General features: G+C 35.0%; 1 protein-coding gene across 1 annotated transcript; it reads right to left on the bottom strand.

Annotated features, from left to right (window-relative positions):
* Positions 1-8,306: 8,306 nt before the first annotated feature.
* Positions 8,307-15,825, bottom strand: LOC144838140 (carboxypeptidase D-like). The gene is made up of 12 exons (XM_078693501.1): positions 15,550-15,825; positions 14,731-14,911; positions 14,230-14,381; positions 13,885-13,924; positions 12,993-13,075; positions 12,157-12,333; positions 11,250-11,458; positions 10,491-10,643; positions 9,673-9,967; positions 9,024-9,163; positions 8,671-8,776; positions 8,307-8,461 (listed from the first exon to the last, which is right to left on the bottom strand). The coding sequence occupies exons 1-12, from the start codon at positions 15,614-15,616 to the stop codon at positions 8,307-8,309; spliced, it is 1,758 nt and encodes a 585-aa protein (XP_078549627.1). The 5' UTR covers positions 15,617-15,825.
* Positions 15,826-16,046: the final 221 nt, after the last annotated feature.

Genomic DNA, 16,046 nt, shown 5'->3' with positions numbered 1-16,046 from the left:
TTTTCCACGAAGCGCGCCCTCACAATGAATGAAATCAGTGATGCGTTACCAACGCGGCTTTCCGACTGAAAACCCCAACCACACACACACATCGCGTCCGAGATGGTACCGCACCACCACCACACAACAACACACACACGCGGGCTCAGCTGCTGCATTTGACCACCACACCACGGCGGGCGGCAATTGTGTTTGAGTCGTCCACAACAACACATCAAACAAGAAGTCTAGGCCTATTCCCAATCACGCACCGCGTACCCTGGAACATGACGAATTGGAAGAGGCTCACGTGTACATTACAAGAATGAATTACGATCATCTCGGTCGCGTGTCAATTAAGGTCAATTTTCAACAATATCGATCGTAGTGTATGGCGAAGAACTATAGAAATCTAACCTCGCACTAAGGCAACTTATGAGGAGATATGTGTAAAAATATTGTACACTGGAAATAAACTTATATTACACAATAATAAGTGTTACTGTACAACAACATAATAACTGAATGCAACAGAGCAGATGAGATTGGATGAGAAAGTTTATAAACGTCTATTGAAATCCAGACTGAGTAGTTCACAAATATGTGATACTACTGTACAGTACATTTAAAATTTGTATTATATTGTACACAATGTGGACTGGTCATTGGAATCACATCTCTGAATTATAACCAAATACACAGAGGAGAAACATGAAAAACATTGAGACATGATTACGCAAGGGTTAAATGACGAGATTGAGTTGAAATTAATCCAGACATGTCATGAAAAAGAAGTGGATAAAATGGATTGTGAAAGAAAGAAATCAAAAAGTGACTACCATACAGATGGTATATGATAATATATATATACTGGAAGAATGTTAGCTGGAAGTTATCTCTTTCGGACTCCCCAGAAGCATTTGAATAACAGATATTTAGTGGTCAATCGTGTTAAATAACATGCCTCGAAAGTCAAGTCAAAATCATTGTTTAGCTATAACATCAGAGTGACTTAATTTTGGTAAAGTATGATAACACACAAAACAACAGGTTAGTGACAACAGTTTTACCAAAATATAAACAGAAAGAAATGGAATAGAAAAAGAAACAAATATACCATACTCTTTTAAAAGGTTTCAAAAGACCTTTTTATGTTTATCAATATGGAAATTCAGATGAAACATAAAGTGTGCAAAAATTATCCAAATGAGTGATTAAAAATTATTTTTATTATATTTGGGTGGTCGTGTTAAAATTCATCCTTTTACCTAAACTGTACGTGAGCCGGAAGTCTGTGTTTGACCCAAGTATACTGAGCGTGCACACTGTAACTCCACTCTCGTGGAATTTCCCACTCGAAATCTCGATCTCCACATATTTTCCGCTTTCCACTTAGTTATTTTTTTGCAATGTTGTACGGCTTTCGCAGGCTCTTCAGCTTTGAGTTTACTTGTTTTAGAGACCTATTCCGTAATTCTGCTTTATTTTTAGTTTTACACCTCACTTTCTACTACTTTGTACCTGGTTCTGATCCATTAGGTAATGAGGGGCAGCTACTGTATGGCCCGATCTTCTAATATTCTGTCCAAAACCTCGTAATGGGGACAAGCAATTCTGTCCCTCCCAGACTCCGAGTTATTTTTTTTGCCATGTTGTACTGCTTTCGCAGGCTCTTAGCTTTGAGTTTACTTGCTTTGGAGACAAGTCTATTCAATAATCCTGCTTTATTTTGTTAGAAATGTCTTTATAAAGGTAGTTGTCCCTTTTATTGCCTTTTAGTTGTCCGGAAATTTTAACTTCCCCTCACAAATTTATAGTAAATACCATAACGTCTTCGCTCCACATTTTCGCCGAATAAACCTATATACTATACATAAAATCAAATCACAACACGATGTTGACCTCATGTCACAGGTAAAAAAATATAGGGCATTTTTTATTGGCAGCAGAAAAGGGTACAGAAAATACGGTAAAGATTTGTAAATACTGTATTTTATCCACAAATTTGGTGGGGAAAATATGTATACAAAATACGGTATTTTTTTGTGACCGCCATTTCCGCTTCCAGAAATATAGGCCTACCGTATATATATACGCTATTAAAAAAATACCGTATTAAATACGGTAGTTACTTGGCATTAGAAACTGGGATTTGAAACTCAAGTCAATGGCTAATGAATACATCGATGTGTCATAGCTTTTAGCATCATCCTCGTATGTCTCTCCATTGCCTGTCTCTTCTTTCCTCTGTTATATCGATTTCAAATTATTTTAAAAATTGATGATACTAATACTAATAGCCTCTAAAAACTGCTTCATCATTTTATTGAAAAAACTAAATTCAGTTTTGCTTGGGTTACTGTAAAGATTTATTGTCTCTGTGATCTTTCAATGACAATTTTCTGGAAAGACCCAATTCCATCAAAGCTAACATCTTTCACTGAACAAGTCTTTGCATTTCCGTTCTGACAGTTTTTATTACGGTCAGAATTTATTAGATGTTGAATTCATGCAGATCAACCACAATTGGTGTAACGAAAAAACCAATGTGTTCTGTTGAACACATCCATCATTTCCTGATGACTGGAGGATCAACTTCTACGACTGGAGGATCAACTCCGACGACTGGAGGATCAACTCCAACGACTGGAGGATCAACTCCGACGACTGGAGGATAATAATAAGTAGATAATAAGAAGTCCTCAAACGTATCATTCGTCTTCTGGGATTGTTCATAAATTGTTATTTAATAATAAGAAATGTTCAAATAAATTGTGAATGTTTTATTTTTTTTCCATTTTCCACTACCGAGTCTACCATCAGTTGCCTTTATGCTGTATGCAGTTACCTCTGTTCCACTCTTTATTAGCTTGCAGTAAGTCTATAAAAATATTAAAGTTCTCGCCTAACAGTTAACCTCCTAGAAGAAAACACAACCTCTAAAACTTCCTGGTCTAGGCAAATTTTCTTAAAACATTCTGTTAATGCAATACATTCCAGGTCATTTACTCTCTTCCTTGTAAATTCACCTGCCGCGTGACAACAGCAACATTCCTACAGCATATGCCTACAATTGCCACAATGGCACCATTCGGTTGTATCCAACCTGCTAGGCCTTGGTGGCTACAGCTTAGCCTGTTGTTGATGTTCTTTTTTTAAAGTACTATCTGCAGAACGAACAGTGTACGGTTCAAATGCATAATCATTTCCTACTCTGTAACACAGGGTCATATCGCCACAGCTTCTTTCTGCTTCACCACGCGCTTATAATAAATGAAACTTTTATTGTTTAAGGGACAAACAATTATATTTCATATTTTTTTAACCCTTTAACATTGTTTACAGTTTATAAAATATATGGTTAAAAAATTGTGTACTTATTGGGACTAAAACCCTATTGTTGCCGGAACATGAAAGCAGCTCATAGCCACCACCTTCTGTAAGCTTTGGAAAAACCTCCTATCATTACTTCCTTCAGCTTGGATGGTGACATATTAGAATGCTTGATTGACATAACCTTTTCACCAAGATCAGCATCTGCCAACGCCTGCTTTTCGGCCATGGTTGGCGCATGTTCCATTTCAGGATTTGCCAAACAGATTACCTTTGGTCCATGAGGTGTCACCATAACTTTGTGCTTTTCTTTTTTTACCAAAACCTTGGTTTTTTGTTTCCCGATTGCCTATTATTGCAGATAACAGGGTGCCTAGGAAAAATACGAGTATTTACTATCAAAGTGAAATAAACATACATGCTAGGTCTAATGTTAATTGCAATATCTGTGCATTAGGTTGTCCAAAGTCAATTTTGCATGTGACAAACAGTATGGTTGGTCTCAATGGATTTAAAGCTATAGAGACCTGTACCACTCTCTCCTTTCCTGACACACCCTACATCTTTGTGTAATTGTAATTATTTATTCTGTCTACGTTTGACTGGTGACATGTTCATCCCATCCGCTTAGACCGTGGTGCCTTTCTCTTTAATCTGCTTGCCAGTTTCCATTGTTACGGTGGTGGTGATCATTTCTTCATTCTCTTTAAGGAAGTTGTGTAAAATTAAATTTCAAAATCAGTTTTCTGCAATTCTGGTCTGCCAGACCTTCACAGAAATTTTCGAAGTTTTAATTACAACTCTTTATTTCAAGTTTTAATTACAATTCTTTATTTCAAGTTTTAATTCCAACTCCTACATTTTCATAAAAATCTAGATTATAAAGTACACCTTCTCCCTGTAATCTTAAGGCAGATGATGACTAGTGCCACTTTTATTTTACTCACATCTTCTTCAAGTCGGATACTTCTAGCATGAATTTCCTCTATCCTTTCCTGTGACATTCCACACTTGATTTGTCATTGCTGTGTGAAAAGTTTATTGTTGGCAATTCTGTAAATGTTGTTATTGGGATGCTGGTGGTTCGGCTAATTTGATGGCTTGTTCAGAGCCTAAACCTGTCCATTTGTGTTGCTGCATCCTTTTTTTCCTGTTGTAACATACAACAATCACAACATGTCTATCTATGATCCGAATTTGGCTGTATGCCCCGGACTCTCCATTCTGGTATCCCCACCTAAAAAGAACATTTGTCATTACTGTAGTTTTAGATATTCTTAAAGTTTCCAAACATTCACAATACTTGGCTGCAGATATTGTTCTTGATGGCGATAATATGTCCGTTCCGATATTGCACATACCCTACATCTTTGTGTAATTGTAACACAGGTCCCTGTTAGTGGCAAGCAGTGCATGTACCAAACAAACCTAGCAGCTGAGATTCGAAGACAATGTACTTTCGTTTGTCTACAGGACCCATGGATTTAGATGTATCACTGTCACCAGGGGCGGATTCTTTCGGGTCTCATCATTCGGAATATAATATAAAGTCATTCTATAGTAATTGTTAAATGTCTGAAAGAAATGAATATACATATATATTTGGAGAAATGAAAAAAAATAATTGCAAAGAATGGTGAAATTAAACCCGATAATTTAATAATTATATTGCATTATTTTTGAATGGCAGTCACATATAGTGCAGTCATTTAATTTTGTTTGTAAATGGAATGTCCAAAGCTTATTATAAAACTTAACTTAATGTTATTATACATACCTCTACAGACATTGACGTTGTCGACTCTATCCGCTTGACATTTTTATATTCGGTTACCAAAACGATACTCGCTTGTATCTTTTGGTCCATGACCAGCTCTATGGACGTGTGGGTTCCCCACAAAGATAGACCCACCGTGTTTGTCCCATCTGTTAGTTGGATGTCAATTATCAATGTTATTGATTATAAATTGAAGTGGTATAATAAACACAATCTTCATGGTAGACCATGCAAGCGATTGATTTTGCACAACCAAACTGATTCGCGGTCTTGTTGAATGGCATTCCAGTGGATAGTCTGTGCAACGTCATTGCTACTCTCTATTCTGCAGAAAATGTGGAACCGTTGTTGTTGGATCAATATAGTTTCCATTTTTACGGTGGTGGTGATCTTTCTTTCATTCTCTTTAAGGAACCTTTGAGAATAAAAACCTTACTTTGTTAGAAGGTGAAGATTGCAGTTCAACTGGTTAATTTCAGTCTCCCACCTCTCTTCTTTGATCGTAGTATTGTTTAAATAGAGTTTCATTTGGTGGCAAATGACCAGTCATTAGCGTTAGTTGATTAATGCAGGTATTACTAACCGGATACCAACTGTGCTGCATTTCTATATCATGTGGGAGATTTCTTTCTTTTTGCCTCTTGCCATCGGACGTGCTGGACACTCCAACTTTAATTACATTTCAACTTTATATATTTTTACATTTTTATATTATATATGGTATACTAAAAGAGTACTAAATTTAAAGTACAAGCTTCTGGGGTATTGTCCTGGCTATGCACCTACCACAATGTCTAATCCAGCTTTCAATGTCTGCACTCATTCGGGGCCTGTCTCTTGCCAACGCCAGCGTTCGCTCAACACCAAGATGACCTAATTCGTTGTGAAGTCCCTTTATAGCTGGATTGGTTGTACATCTGTATAAAATAGCATTACGAAGTTGAAGCTTTCCAAACTCTCTAAGAATAAGTCATTCATCGGGTAACCCTATCGAGGAGTCTGGTTTCTTACCCATTTTGACATAATTTATGACTTGGTTGATGATTGGATCTTTCTGCTGTATGTTCGTCCAATCAATATATAAGTGGAATAGTGTCGGATGAATTGACAGATGGAGTGTTGATGGATACACCATATTGTAGGAAAAGAGCGCTCATCATACAGTATCACGAGAACACAGCTTTACCTTTTAACCTAGCCTCAAGATTACAGAGTCTTGTTGTTCTTCATACTGTCGGTTGGGTTTGATGTCATGAGGTCTGCAGGACAGAGCATTGGCGTCAATGTTTAATTTACCTGGTTTGTAGTGAATAGAAAGTACATATGTGAGAGGGTTACTATCAGTCATCACTCGTGTACCACAAGCCATGTATAGGTAATCTTTAAATTTATCTGTAACCGCCCACTTTAAAGCGAGAAATTCAAGTTTGTGAGCAGGATAGTTCTTTTCACTATGAGATCCTCGGCTACCACTATGATCTAAGCCGTCCCTACAAACATCAATATGCAGGACGAATGGTTTAGACAGGTCTGCTAAGCAAGTAGTCATTAGTAGTTGGATCAGGTGCTTTTTTAGGTTGACAATCAAAATCCCATTCATGACAAGGAAATACTTGTGACCTAAGTTTCATCTTATCGAGGACCTGTCTCTTATAATCTGGGGTAACCGGCCCCCACTTGAAAGGAAGACTAGTATGAAAGTGTCTATGAATATTTGGTTTGTTACAGTTTGACAAAAAGCTTTATGAGAGTTGTCATGCTCAGGTTGGTGATGACATGATTCCGGAAGAAACACATCGGCTACATTTCAATACGTTTTATTTTAAAAAAAAGACATTTTTTTAGAAATACTTCTTTTAAAGCATTATTATACATATTCTACAATGTTGGTTAGAAATATAATAACAATAAATATAAGCTAGCTTATTTCAGTTATAAAGGCAATTTTGAGATGATCAAAAAAGAAGAAATATACGATACTTTTGAGGGCTGGACATTAACAAGAAAAAAAACTTTAGCATTTACATATTATAAGGTCTATAGGCCTATTCATTATGTTTTGGGTTATTATTAATTTGTATCAAAATGTTAATAACCCACAATCTAATAATATAGCCTACCGATTTTTAAAATTAGTAATAAGTTTGAATATTGTTTGAAGTTTTGTTTTTGAATTGTTGCAGTACATATCAACATACAGCAATATAACATAATTGCCCTGGTCTGTTTGTACTTACTTCTACAAACTTTACAAACTAATTATTAATAAACTATGATAGAGGTAGATTTAGGCAGTTTCTTAAATAGTTTTATAGGTATTAAAATATATCTAATCACGGTACACTTTGTCCACAACAATCTTATGAATAAATCGACCACGTACATAAGACCAAGATCCAAATGAAATGATCCAGTGACGCACGAGACATCTTGTTGTGTATTGTGATGGCTTCCAACTCAACCCATGCCTGCAGAATATACGATAGTATAGTAACATTAATAAATATCAACCGCGTATCTATATGATTATGCAATTTTAATTACCGTTTCGTACTAACGTCGTACCGCAAACGTGTATATATTGGGCTAAAATAACTGATGGTAGAATTCTTCACTTCGGGGGGAAACCCCTATTAAGGGGAAAATTTGTTGGTTCTTAAAAGTGTCCCCTTAATAGATGTTCTACTTAAACATGGTCGGTAGAGAATCATTGTAAACGTGAAAATGTAGTAAAGCATTCAATTGACTTGGAATATGAGTGATGTGGGTCAAAGGGTAAAATATTACGTAATAAAGACAACCATCCTTACCTATCCTCATCTAATACAAACATCCTCATATCACAACAAATATTGTTTTGTGAAAATAGCAATCACATCAAATAAATAGGAAAGGTATATTGCATTAAAGACCAGTGTAATACAGATCAAACCAGAAATCCCCCTCCCCGAAAAGAAGAACGCAACATTTTGTGTCGGGAATTCCGTTTATAAATTTATTATTAAAATCAAATCAGAACACGTACAGACTTTGTTTTATAAAAATGTACATAACACACACGTTATTTATTCATATCATACAATTTAGACAAGATGGTTCATAAAAAATATTTAGAAATGTAGCTAGGAAACTATAATAATATACTTTGGAAATATATAATATTGACATACATCTTATGTTAAGGTACAAATATAATACAATTTTTAAAAACTATTTGTTATGGTACCTCTCGTCGACTGAGTACAAAGTTTAGAGGCGTCACCGAGTTTTCTACTACTTCAACCACGAAACCTTTGCTGAAATATCCTTCCGCCGATACTGTTATTGTGTAGGTACCTGGTAACAATAAACGCCAATATTCACCGTCTTTTGCTAAAGAAAAAGTATATAGATATTAAATCATAGATAATATAAATATGGTTCATTTTAACATATTCTTATTCATACGTAACAACATGGAAATGTTGAATGTTTAAAATGGTTGATCAAAATATATGGGTAAATTATTTCTAACCATTCACCAATGGTGGCGAATTTAAACAAAATCTGTTTCAATTAAAGCAAAAATCAATTCAACTTACTTGAGGTGACGTCATGATTGATTCCTGGTCCTCCTACATGTACTACCGCTCCTTTGATAGGCATATCGTCAGTGCTTGCTATAATACCCTTTACTCCCATATGAATCTGAAATGTTAAAAATAAATATGTACATAATATTACATACTTTTTATTTTAGTGTATGTGATATCACATGTGCCAGAAAGGAATACACACACCGCTATCATCATCATCATCATGATCTTTAACCGTAGCAGTAATATACAGTAATATAAAGTTACTTTGTTGTAACCAAGTCCGACTGATGACATCATGAACCACTAATGAATGGTAAAGAATTAACCGTGGAAATGTTCCACTACAATTGACTTACCTGGTACATGTACTGAATGAGCGCATCTTTGTTGTCAACCCATTCCTTTTCTAATCCCGATTCTGACGAGAATTTAATGCAATCTAACTCGAGCGTTATATCAAAACAATTCGTGTGCAGATAATCATAATCTTGAAGGCCTTTAAAGGAAATACACAAAATAAATATTGTTTATCATCATGGTTTTGTTTGTTGAATTACCTAAAATCGTGTCCGGTATTACTGCATTGGCTCTCACCAAAACTAACGTTACAAGAAGACGTATTGAGATGATGCTATGCCAAAATCTTGACATCGTTGTACCAATGTACATCCGGATGTAGGCCTACACCACATTTTTTGATAAAACTGAGGAAAAAGTAAACTAAACCACTAAACCGCCAAGTTTGCCATGATGTCATGAGTAGGATTCCCATCAGAATCGACTTTGTTCTTTATGCCTAATTATCTATCTGAACAGTTTGTAGAACCACGTCAGAGTTGGGCAAACATCATCTCCCTGACGTGAAACTAGTCTGTTACTAGGCCTAGTTCATATTAGTAGGAAACACTAGGCCTAGTTCATATATTAGTAGGCCTAACCATTATCATATTTAATGTGCTTAAGGAGGTTACAACATTATTATATGTTTAAATAATAAGAACTCACCTCCTTTGACCGTATACCAACTCGCACCATTGGTTATACCATCTTCAAATGTACGACTGTATATTGAGCATGCGCGTGTTCTAGTTGACATAGTAGCGTGAGATTGCGAATATGTTCGTGCAAGATGTCTAAAGAGAGAGTCGTCTGGACTCATTGTATAAGATGGTCGCCCGTTAAAGGATCTTACGTCATCAAATGGATAATTTGCTACCAAATCGCCATCGTGCATGTTGGCAGATAGCACAAAAGGGTATTCCTCAACCCATTCAATGTAAGCTTGTACTTCGGGTTCAGGCTGTTGAAAAATAGTATTTCTAAGTTCAAAACATTTGCTACATTAAACATAACTTGTGTGGCACTGATAATTAACACAAAGCATAAACAGTAACTTCAAACAGGATAATTACACAATCAAACGTTATGTAATGTGCTGATAAATGAACACGATGATGTCATATCACTACCATATTTGGGCACATCACAGTTTTTGTTTTTGTTAAACTGGTTTGATAGTGTAGACAGAGCTTAAAATCATAACATCATAACAACGTCCGTTCCCAATTACATGCATGTCAACTATTGCGATAATTTTCCAAATTCAATAAGATAGATAGTAGAGAAAGCTTGATAATAACTAGGCCTAAGGGTCCGTTCAGGCTTAGTTATTTACCCGGGTAGCAAGCTGGTTTCACGGGCACAGTTATCGCTAACTTTGGTGGGTAGGAAACCAACTTAACCTGGCAAAACAACTAAGCCGAAACGAGTCCTAAGTTGCGTGTGCTTGCATACAAATCATTAAAAAAACAAAATTAATTTACCACATAATTCGTCGTATCTTTGCCGTACCCCAGATGATGATTTTTGCCACCAATAATTTCATTTCGATACATAATTGTATTTAGCCGCGGAAAGTTCCTGTTTAAATCAACAGAATGCAAATTCTCACGACCATAGGCATCAATAACCATATCCTGAAATTAAAACATTAAATATCATAGACAATATTTAATAATTTAGTCGACCTTGAGAGTTATAATTTTGGTGCAAACGTTAGGTACAAAAAGTTCTTATTCTGGCTTAGTTTCAATCTAGTCCACTGATGCATGGTATAGTTACATGAACAAGTCGCTATACCATTTTATTGCTTGCAAACAGATTTAATATATTTGTCATGGGGATTGGTTTTAAAGTACCTAACATCAAGATCACTCATCATCACACTTCATCTGTACGCGCGTTTGTTACATGTTTTTTCATACATACATCACGCATCCGCAACCAACCAAATTTCATTTGTACCTCGTTGTTAAAATGACAATAAATAATATCGTATTGTATCGTAATTGTTGGGTCGGTTGCAGTATCTATTTAATAATTTATTAGAAGAGAACATTCCTCAAACCAAATGAAGATTTTTTTAGGCCTACGCGGTTGAGCATTTTGTAAAGGGTCTCAGAACTAAAGAAAAAATACATGTTCTTGGTAAGATCCACGTAATTGCTAAATAAATGTACATTGAATTTATGATCATTTAGATGATAATACCGGTGATTATGAAATTAAAGAATATTTCTTACGAATTCTTTGTAGAACTGGAAGGCCTTCTCGAAGCCATCAGGGTTGAGACTTGGAAGCAGGTGGATCCGGGTGTGGTCGACAAGATACCTAATAGTGGCATTACCAGCATGATACTCATTGCAAAGGTACTCAGCTAACTTTAAGATCAACTCGCGTCCAGTTACCTCGTCTCCGTGCATGTTAGCAATATACTTAAATTCTGGTTCAACTGTCAACAAATAAATTGATAAGTTATAAGTACAGAGTCATAAGATTTTATTATAATTTGTTGAATGAAACGTTACTAGTTATATTGAATATAAGTTAAATATTAACATCTTAAATTTATTATACACATTAACAAACAATGGTAAGTAAAAGTACATCCGCTGAATATGTCGTTTATTGTACCCTGCACTTATGGCAAACACTGATAGGCCTACTCTGTCTTGAATACTGTATATTATACATAGGCAGTCGTCTTAAAATTAATTAAAGTAAATATGGTATAATTGGATATTATAATGAATTTATAGATTTTTGCTATTCTTAAAATCCAAATAACGTTTTACGTCTAGGACAAAAATTGTTAATAAGACTACTAAAAAGATACTAAAAAATCTGTATTATTTTAAGTTATATACAGTAGAAAAATGATTAAGGTGATCGAATAAAGTGTTCCTTTAATGGTTTGGCAGCAGTTTTAAAACACGTCATATTCCTCTCGTTGTTATGAAATTATCCCATTATCCCATCATAATACACATTTATGTATTCACAATTCACAATTACATTTACAATATTTAATAGTATACCAAAAGAAGCGAGCGCTTGTCAGTTTGGTAACCATTATTTAAATGCATTTAAATAGGAGTCTCCACTGAGGAGTGTCTTAAAATAGTTTGAAAAAATTGTAAAATAACGTACGAATCTCGTGTACACCAACATTGTTGCTTATTTCCAATGCGTACAACTGTCTTCCGTCAACACTTTGTCCGATACTGTACATCTTGGTAATATTAGGATAAGCTGTCGTGAGATTCTGGAAAAAGATTCTGATATCGTTTGAATCATGATAACGGAATTCATGGAATGACGTACGATCTGCAAGAACAAATGAAATAATAATAATTACATTAAAGATGAAGATTAACTAAATTAGACTTTGAATAGGTTATTTTGTAGTTTTAATAAAGTTAATTCCTTCCGTGAAAAAAAAACCAAAACAAAACATTTTTCTCATATAAAATGACCAAATTAATGGTCAAATTCAACCAAAAACCCATTGGCTGGCAGCCAATTTGCTTTAAATTACAGTTTTTCAGGTAAATAATTTTTTTGTTCGATTCCATTTTTGTTCAAAGTGGATAACTAGTATGTGACAATAAAATGACATATTCAACAAAAACAATTTAAAAAATTATTTTTTCAGGGGGACAATACATCTTTACATTATACAGTATATAAGAAATCCAGCAATAAAACAATAAAATCCATCTTTAGGGACACGCCTATTCGGGAACGCCCCTATTAAGTTGGGACACTTTCTCCGTGAAACGAACAGAGAGAAAGACATGGTTAATCACTTTGACAAAAACTTGGAAACTGTTAAGGAGTTCCATGCTGGTTAATATGGTTCTACTGTATACTATATATTCGTTTGTGAGCTTTTTAAACTAATATAATTTAGTGGAGCTTTTTATTTCTGTTAGGCTTAGTTGATTTAAAATAATTTTTAAAAAATAACTGAAAATGTGACTTACTTCTTGTTCTTTCACATATAGCCTCGTCAGACCCATCACTGCAATCTGGTGAACCATCGCATGCTAAGTTTGAGTCGATGCATCTGTTGAGGAAACCATTACGGTTATAAACGTTGAGTGAATTACAAAAACGTAATTAAATTATATTATAACAATGCATGATACTCAGTATTAATATGCTAACTGTAGACTGTGTCCCGGTGGGCATATCTTTTGCAACTACCTTAGGCCTAAAGGCACATAATTTTATTTTTTAATGAAATGAAATGATACAAATAATTGTACTGAGAAAAACTAAAATTAGAAATACTAATTTCAAATCATTTTCATATAGGCGGTACTTTCATTTTTGTATACATGTAGGGCAGGTTATTTCCAACTTCTTTAGGTTATAAATCGAATAGAAATCTTCTTGACTACATGGAGTTTTATTTTTAAGATTTTAAGAGTTTCTTAGAAAACTATTTAACAAAGATGCTACTTCAATCTGAATGCATTGCAGTAAAAAAACAAGGAGGAATACTTGATGGCCCATCAGCATATGGTAGAAACAATGCCCTTCACCAAAGATTTGCTACTTATATTAAATCAACATACAATAAAAAAAAATATGAATTCTATTAGGCCTATAGTTTTTAGTGTTTCTTCCTCTGAATCGTGGCTATCGTTAGACCTATAATTATGCTATTTTACAAATAAAACGTATAATGAATCAGATAAGCACAGTGTTTTATTCGTTGGCAGAGTAAGTTGATAATAAAGCATGGTTCCACTACGCGTCTGTGCTGGCGTGCGTGAATGTGCGTTTTCACAGACGAGTAGCTAAAGAGGTAGGAAACAAGCTTAACCGGAAAAATTAAATTTCCAAACTGCCAAAAATAATGAACCTTACTTTCCGTCACTGACGCATCCGAATTCGCCTTCAAGACAAGCTGTGAAAATAAAAGGAAAGCAGATTATGATTATAAAAATAAATATAGGCCTAATTGTCTGCAAGTGAATATAAATTTAAAATTGTTTAATTTAAACCAACAAATCCGACCATATCATGAGCACGATTTCATATGTATATTATTTTTGGAAAAACGTATTGATCATATTTTGAAAAAAATGTAGATATATATTTTTCTAGACATTTCATTTGTGATTAAGAAAACAAATTTATCTTCCTAATTTCGTGTAAAAACATTACTATTAACTACTTCCTATGTCTAGATTATAACTGAATTTCACGCACCTCTGAAGCACGATAGGCCCACGTCGTAGGAGTGTTTACAGTCCGTTTCACCCCACACATCATGGCTACAATCATCGATGGTTTCATCAGTTAGATCGCAGCTTAGTTCTCCCAACCAAACCTTCTCTGGAACATTTGTTCGCATACCTCGTCTATGTAGAATTAATAACACAGATTAATTTGTAATTTGATTGAATGTTATCAATTATGATCTCTTGGCAACTGCTAATTCTACAGGCTTCCATCGTTTACACGCGTCTATCTAAGCTCGATTTTTGTCGATTTTGGATATGCTATTCTCTAAGAAATTTTGTAATGTAAACAATTCAGTTGTACCATTTCCCCCGACTGAACCTTAAAACTAGCAGAATGCATAGGGGCCTAATAATAGTACAGTTTAAATCGGAATTGCTGTCAACCACCAACATTTCTTTGTATTTTTACGAAAAGAAATTGTTCTTGTTGTATCTTGTGAATATTCTAATTGTAAAACCAACTTACCTGGCTTGTTTTTGTTTACTTAGCATTTGATAAACACCTGGGTACCCCAACTGTCTACAGATTGAAGCAGCCGTTACGGTCGAAAACTGTTTCTTGCAAACTGTCCCCCATTCACCATCATGGTATACCTCAAGGAGTCCTTCCCGTGGAATACGCCCACCGTTCAAACGTATTGTGTTACCTTACAGGAGAAGGAACTGATTGGTTAATTTTATTGATTTTATGTATTTCGGCACATGTGGCCAAGGATTACCAATAGTAAATCACCCTCCTATCAATACCTATGAACCAGTTCACCGGGGTGATCATCTACTCGTCTCGAATAATGAATTCTTTAATGTTCACACGGACAAACTGTATAGCCTAACACTGGACCAACGATTTAAAGTCATTATCCGAGAGAGGACTTGTTCCACCACCCTAATTAGGAGCGAGTAGGCCTCGAACACATGCCGATATTGTTGGCTCTTTAGGTACGGCGCCCTGCCTTAATCAATCGCTCATCCATTGGACTCGCTTAAATAACTATATAAGCATTAGGATTTGTAGGCCTTCATAGCATTGATTGAAACTGCGAGTAGCTAAAAGTATATACTTATTTATTTAATATAAGAGGGCCTATACGCACAGTAATATTAGGAAGATCATACTGCGATATTTTATCATTCCAAAGTGTAGGAATTACATTTTATTAAAATCATAAATAGGCCTATGTTAACTATTAGATTCTTACTATAGTTAATAAACAATTTATATGAAACTATTAAAAAATATGATAAGATATTTTATAGGCCTATAAGAAAAATCAGTTTTACTTACCACGTGCAAAAGATATTTCCAGAAAAACAAAAGCAAGAGTGAAAATCGCAGATAGTTTAGAGGCCATATTATTGACGTGTGAGCTCTTTTACCTCAAGTGTATTTTTGAGGAAATCACAAGTTTATGACCAAGTTATAACGCCGTCCACACCACAGAATAGATAACACGTGTGAATTCCAATTGAACACTCCTCTAATTTCTATTCCTTCCAAGAATAATCCTGGGAACAACTTGTATTCTGATGCAAAAATAACCAACTACTAACTTCCCGTGGTCGCCGGTAATGTAGGACCTCACGACAATGTTGTACAATATCCTGTGTTGGGTAAAGGTATTAGTGAAAAGGAAAGGAGGTGATCTCACTACGCGCGCGATGACGTAATCAATCATTGTTATTATTAAAAATCGGATCTCACCTAATTGTTTCGCTTACAATTGTTATGGGCGGTATTAAAATCAGGGGGGTAACTGTGATTTGGTGTCAATAGCGGGTTTG

The sequence above is a fragment of the Antedon bifida genome, chromosome 3 (assembly GCF_963402885.1).
Source record: "Antedon bifida chromosome 3, ecAntBifi1.1, whole genome shotgun sequence".
Taxonomy (NCBI): Eukaryota; Metazoa; Echinodermata; class Crinoidea; order Comatulida; family Antedonidae; genus Antedon; species Antedon bifida.
The sequence above is the reverse complement of the archived record's forward strand: the minus strand, read 5'-3'. Positions and strand labels throughout refer to the sequence as shown.

Bases quoted from the DNA above. Each gene is read 5' to 3' on its own strand.
- LOC144838140 (XM_078693501.1), bottom strand. From the start codon at position 15,616: ATGGCCTCTAAACTATCTGCGATTTTCACTCTTGCTTTTGTTTTTCTG. The intron at 14,382-14,730 runs GTAAGTTGGTTT...AATTCTACATAG, and splicing joins AGTAAACAAAAACAAGCCAG to ACGAGGTATGCGAACAAATG. The intron at 13,076-13,884 runs GTAAGGTTCATT...TTTCCTCAACAG, and splicing joins GGATGCGTCAGTGACGGAAA to ATGCATCGACTCAAACTTAG.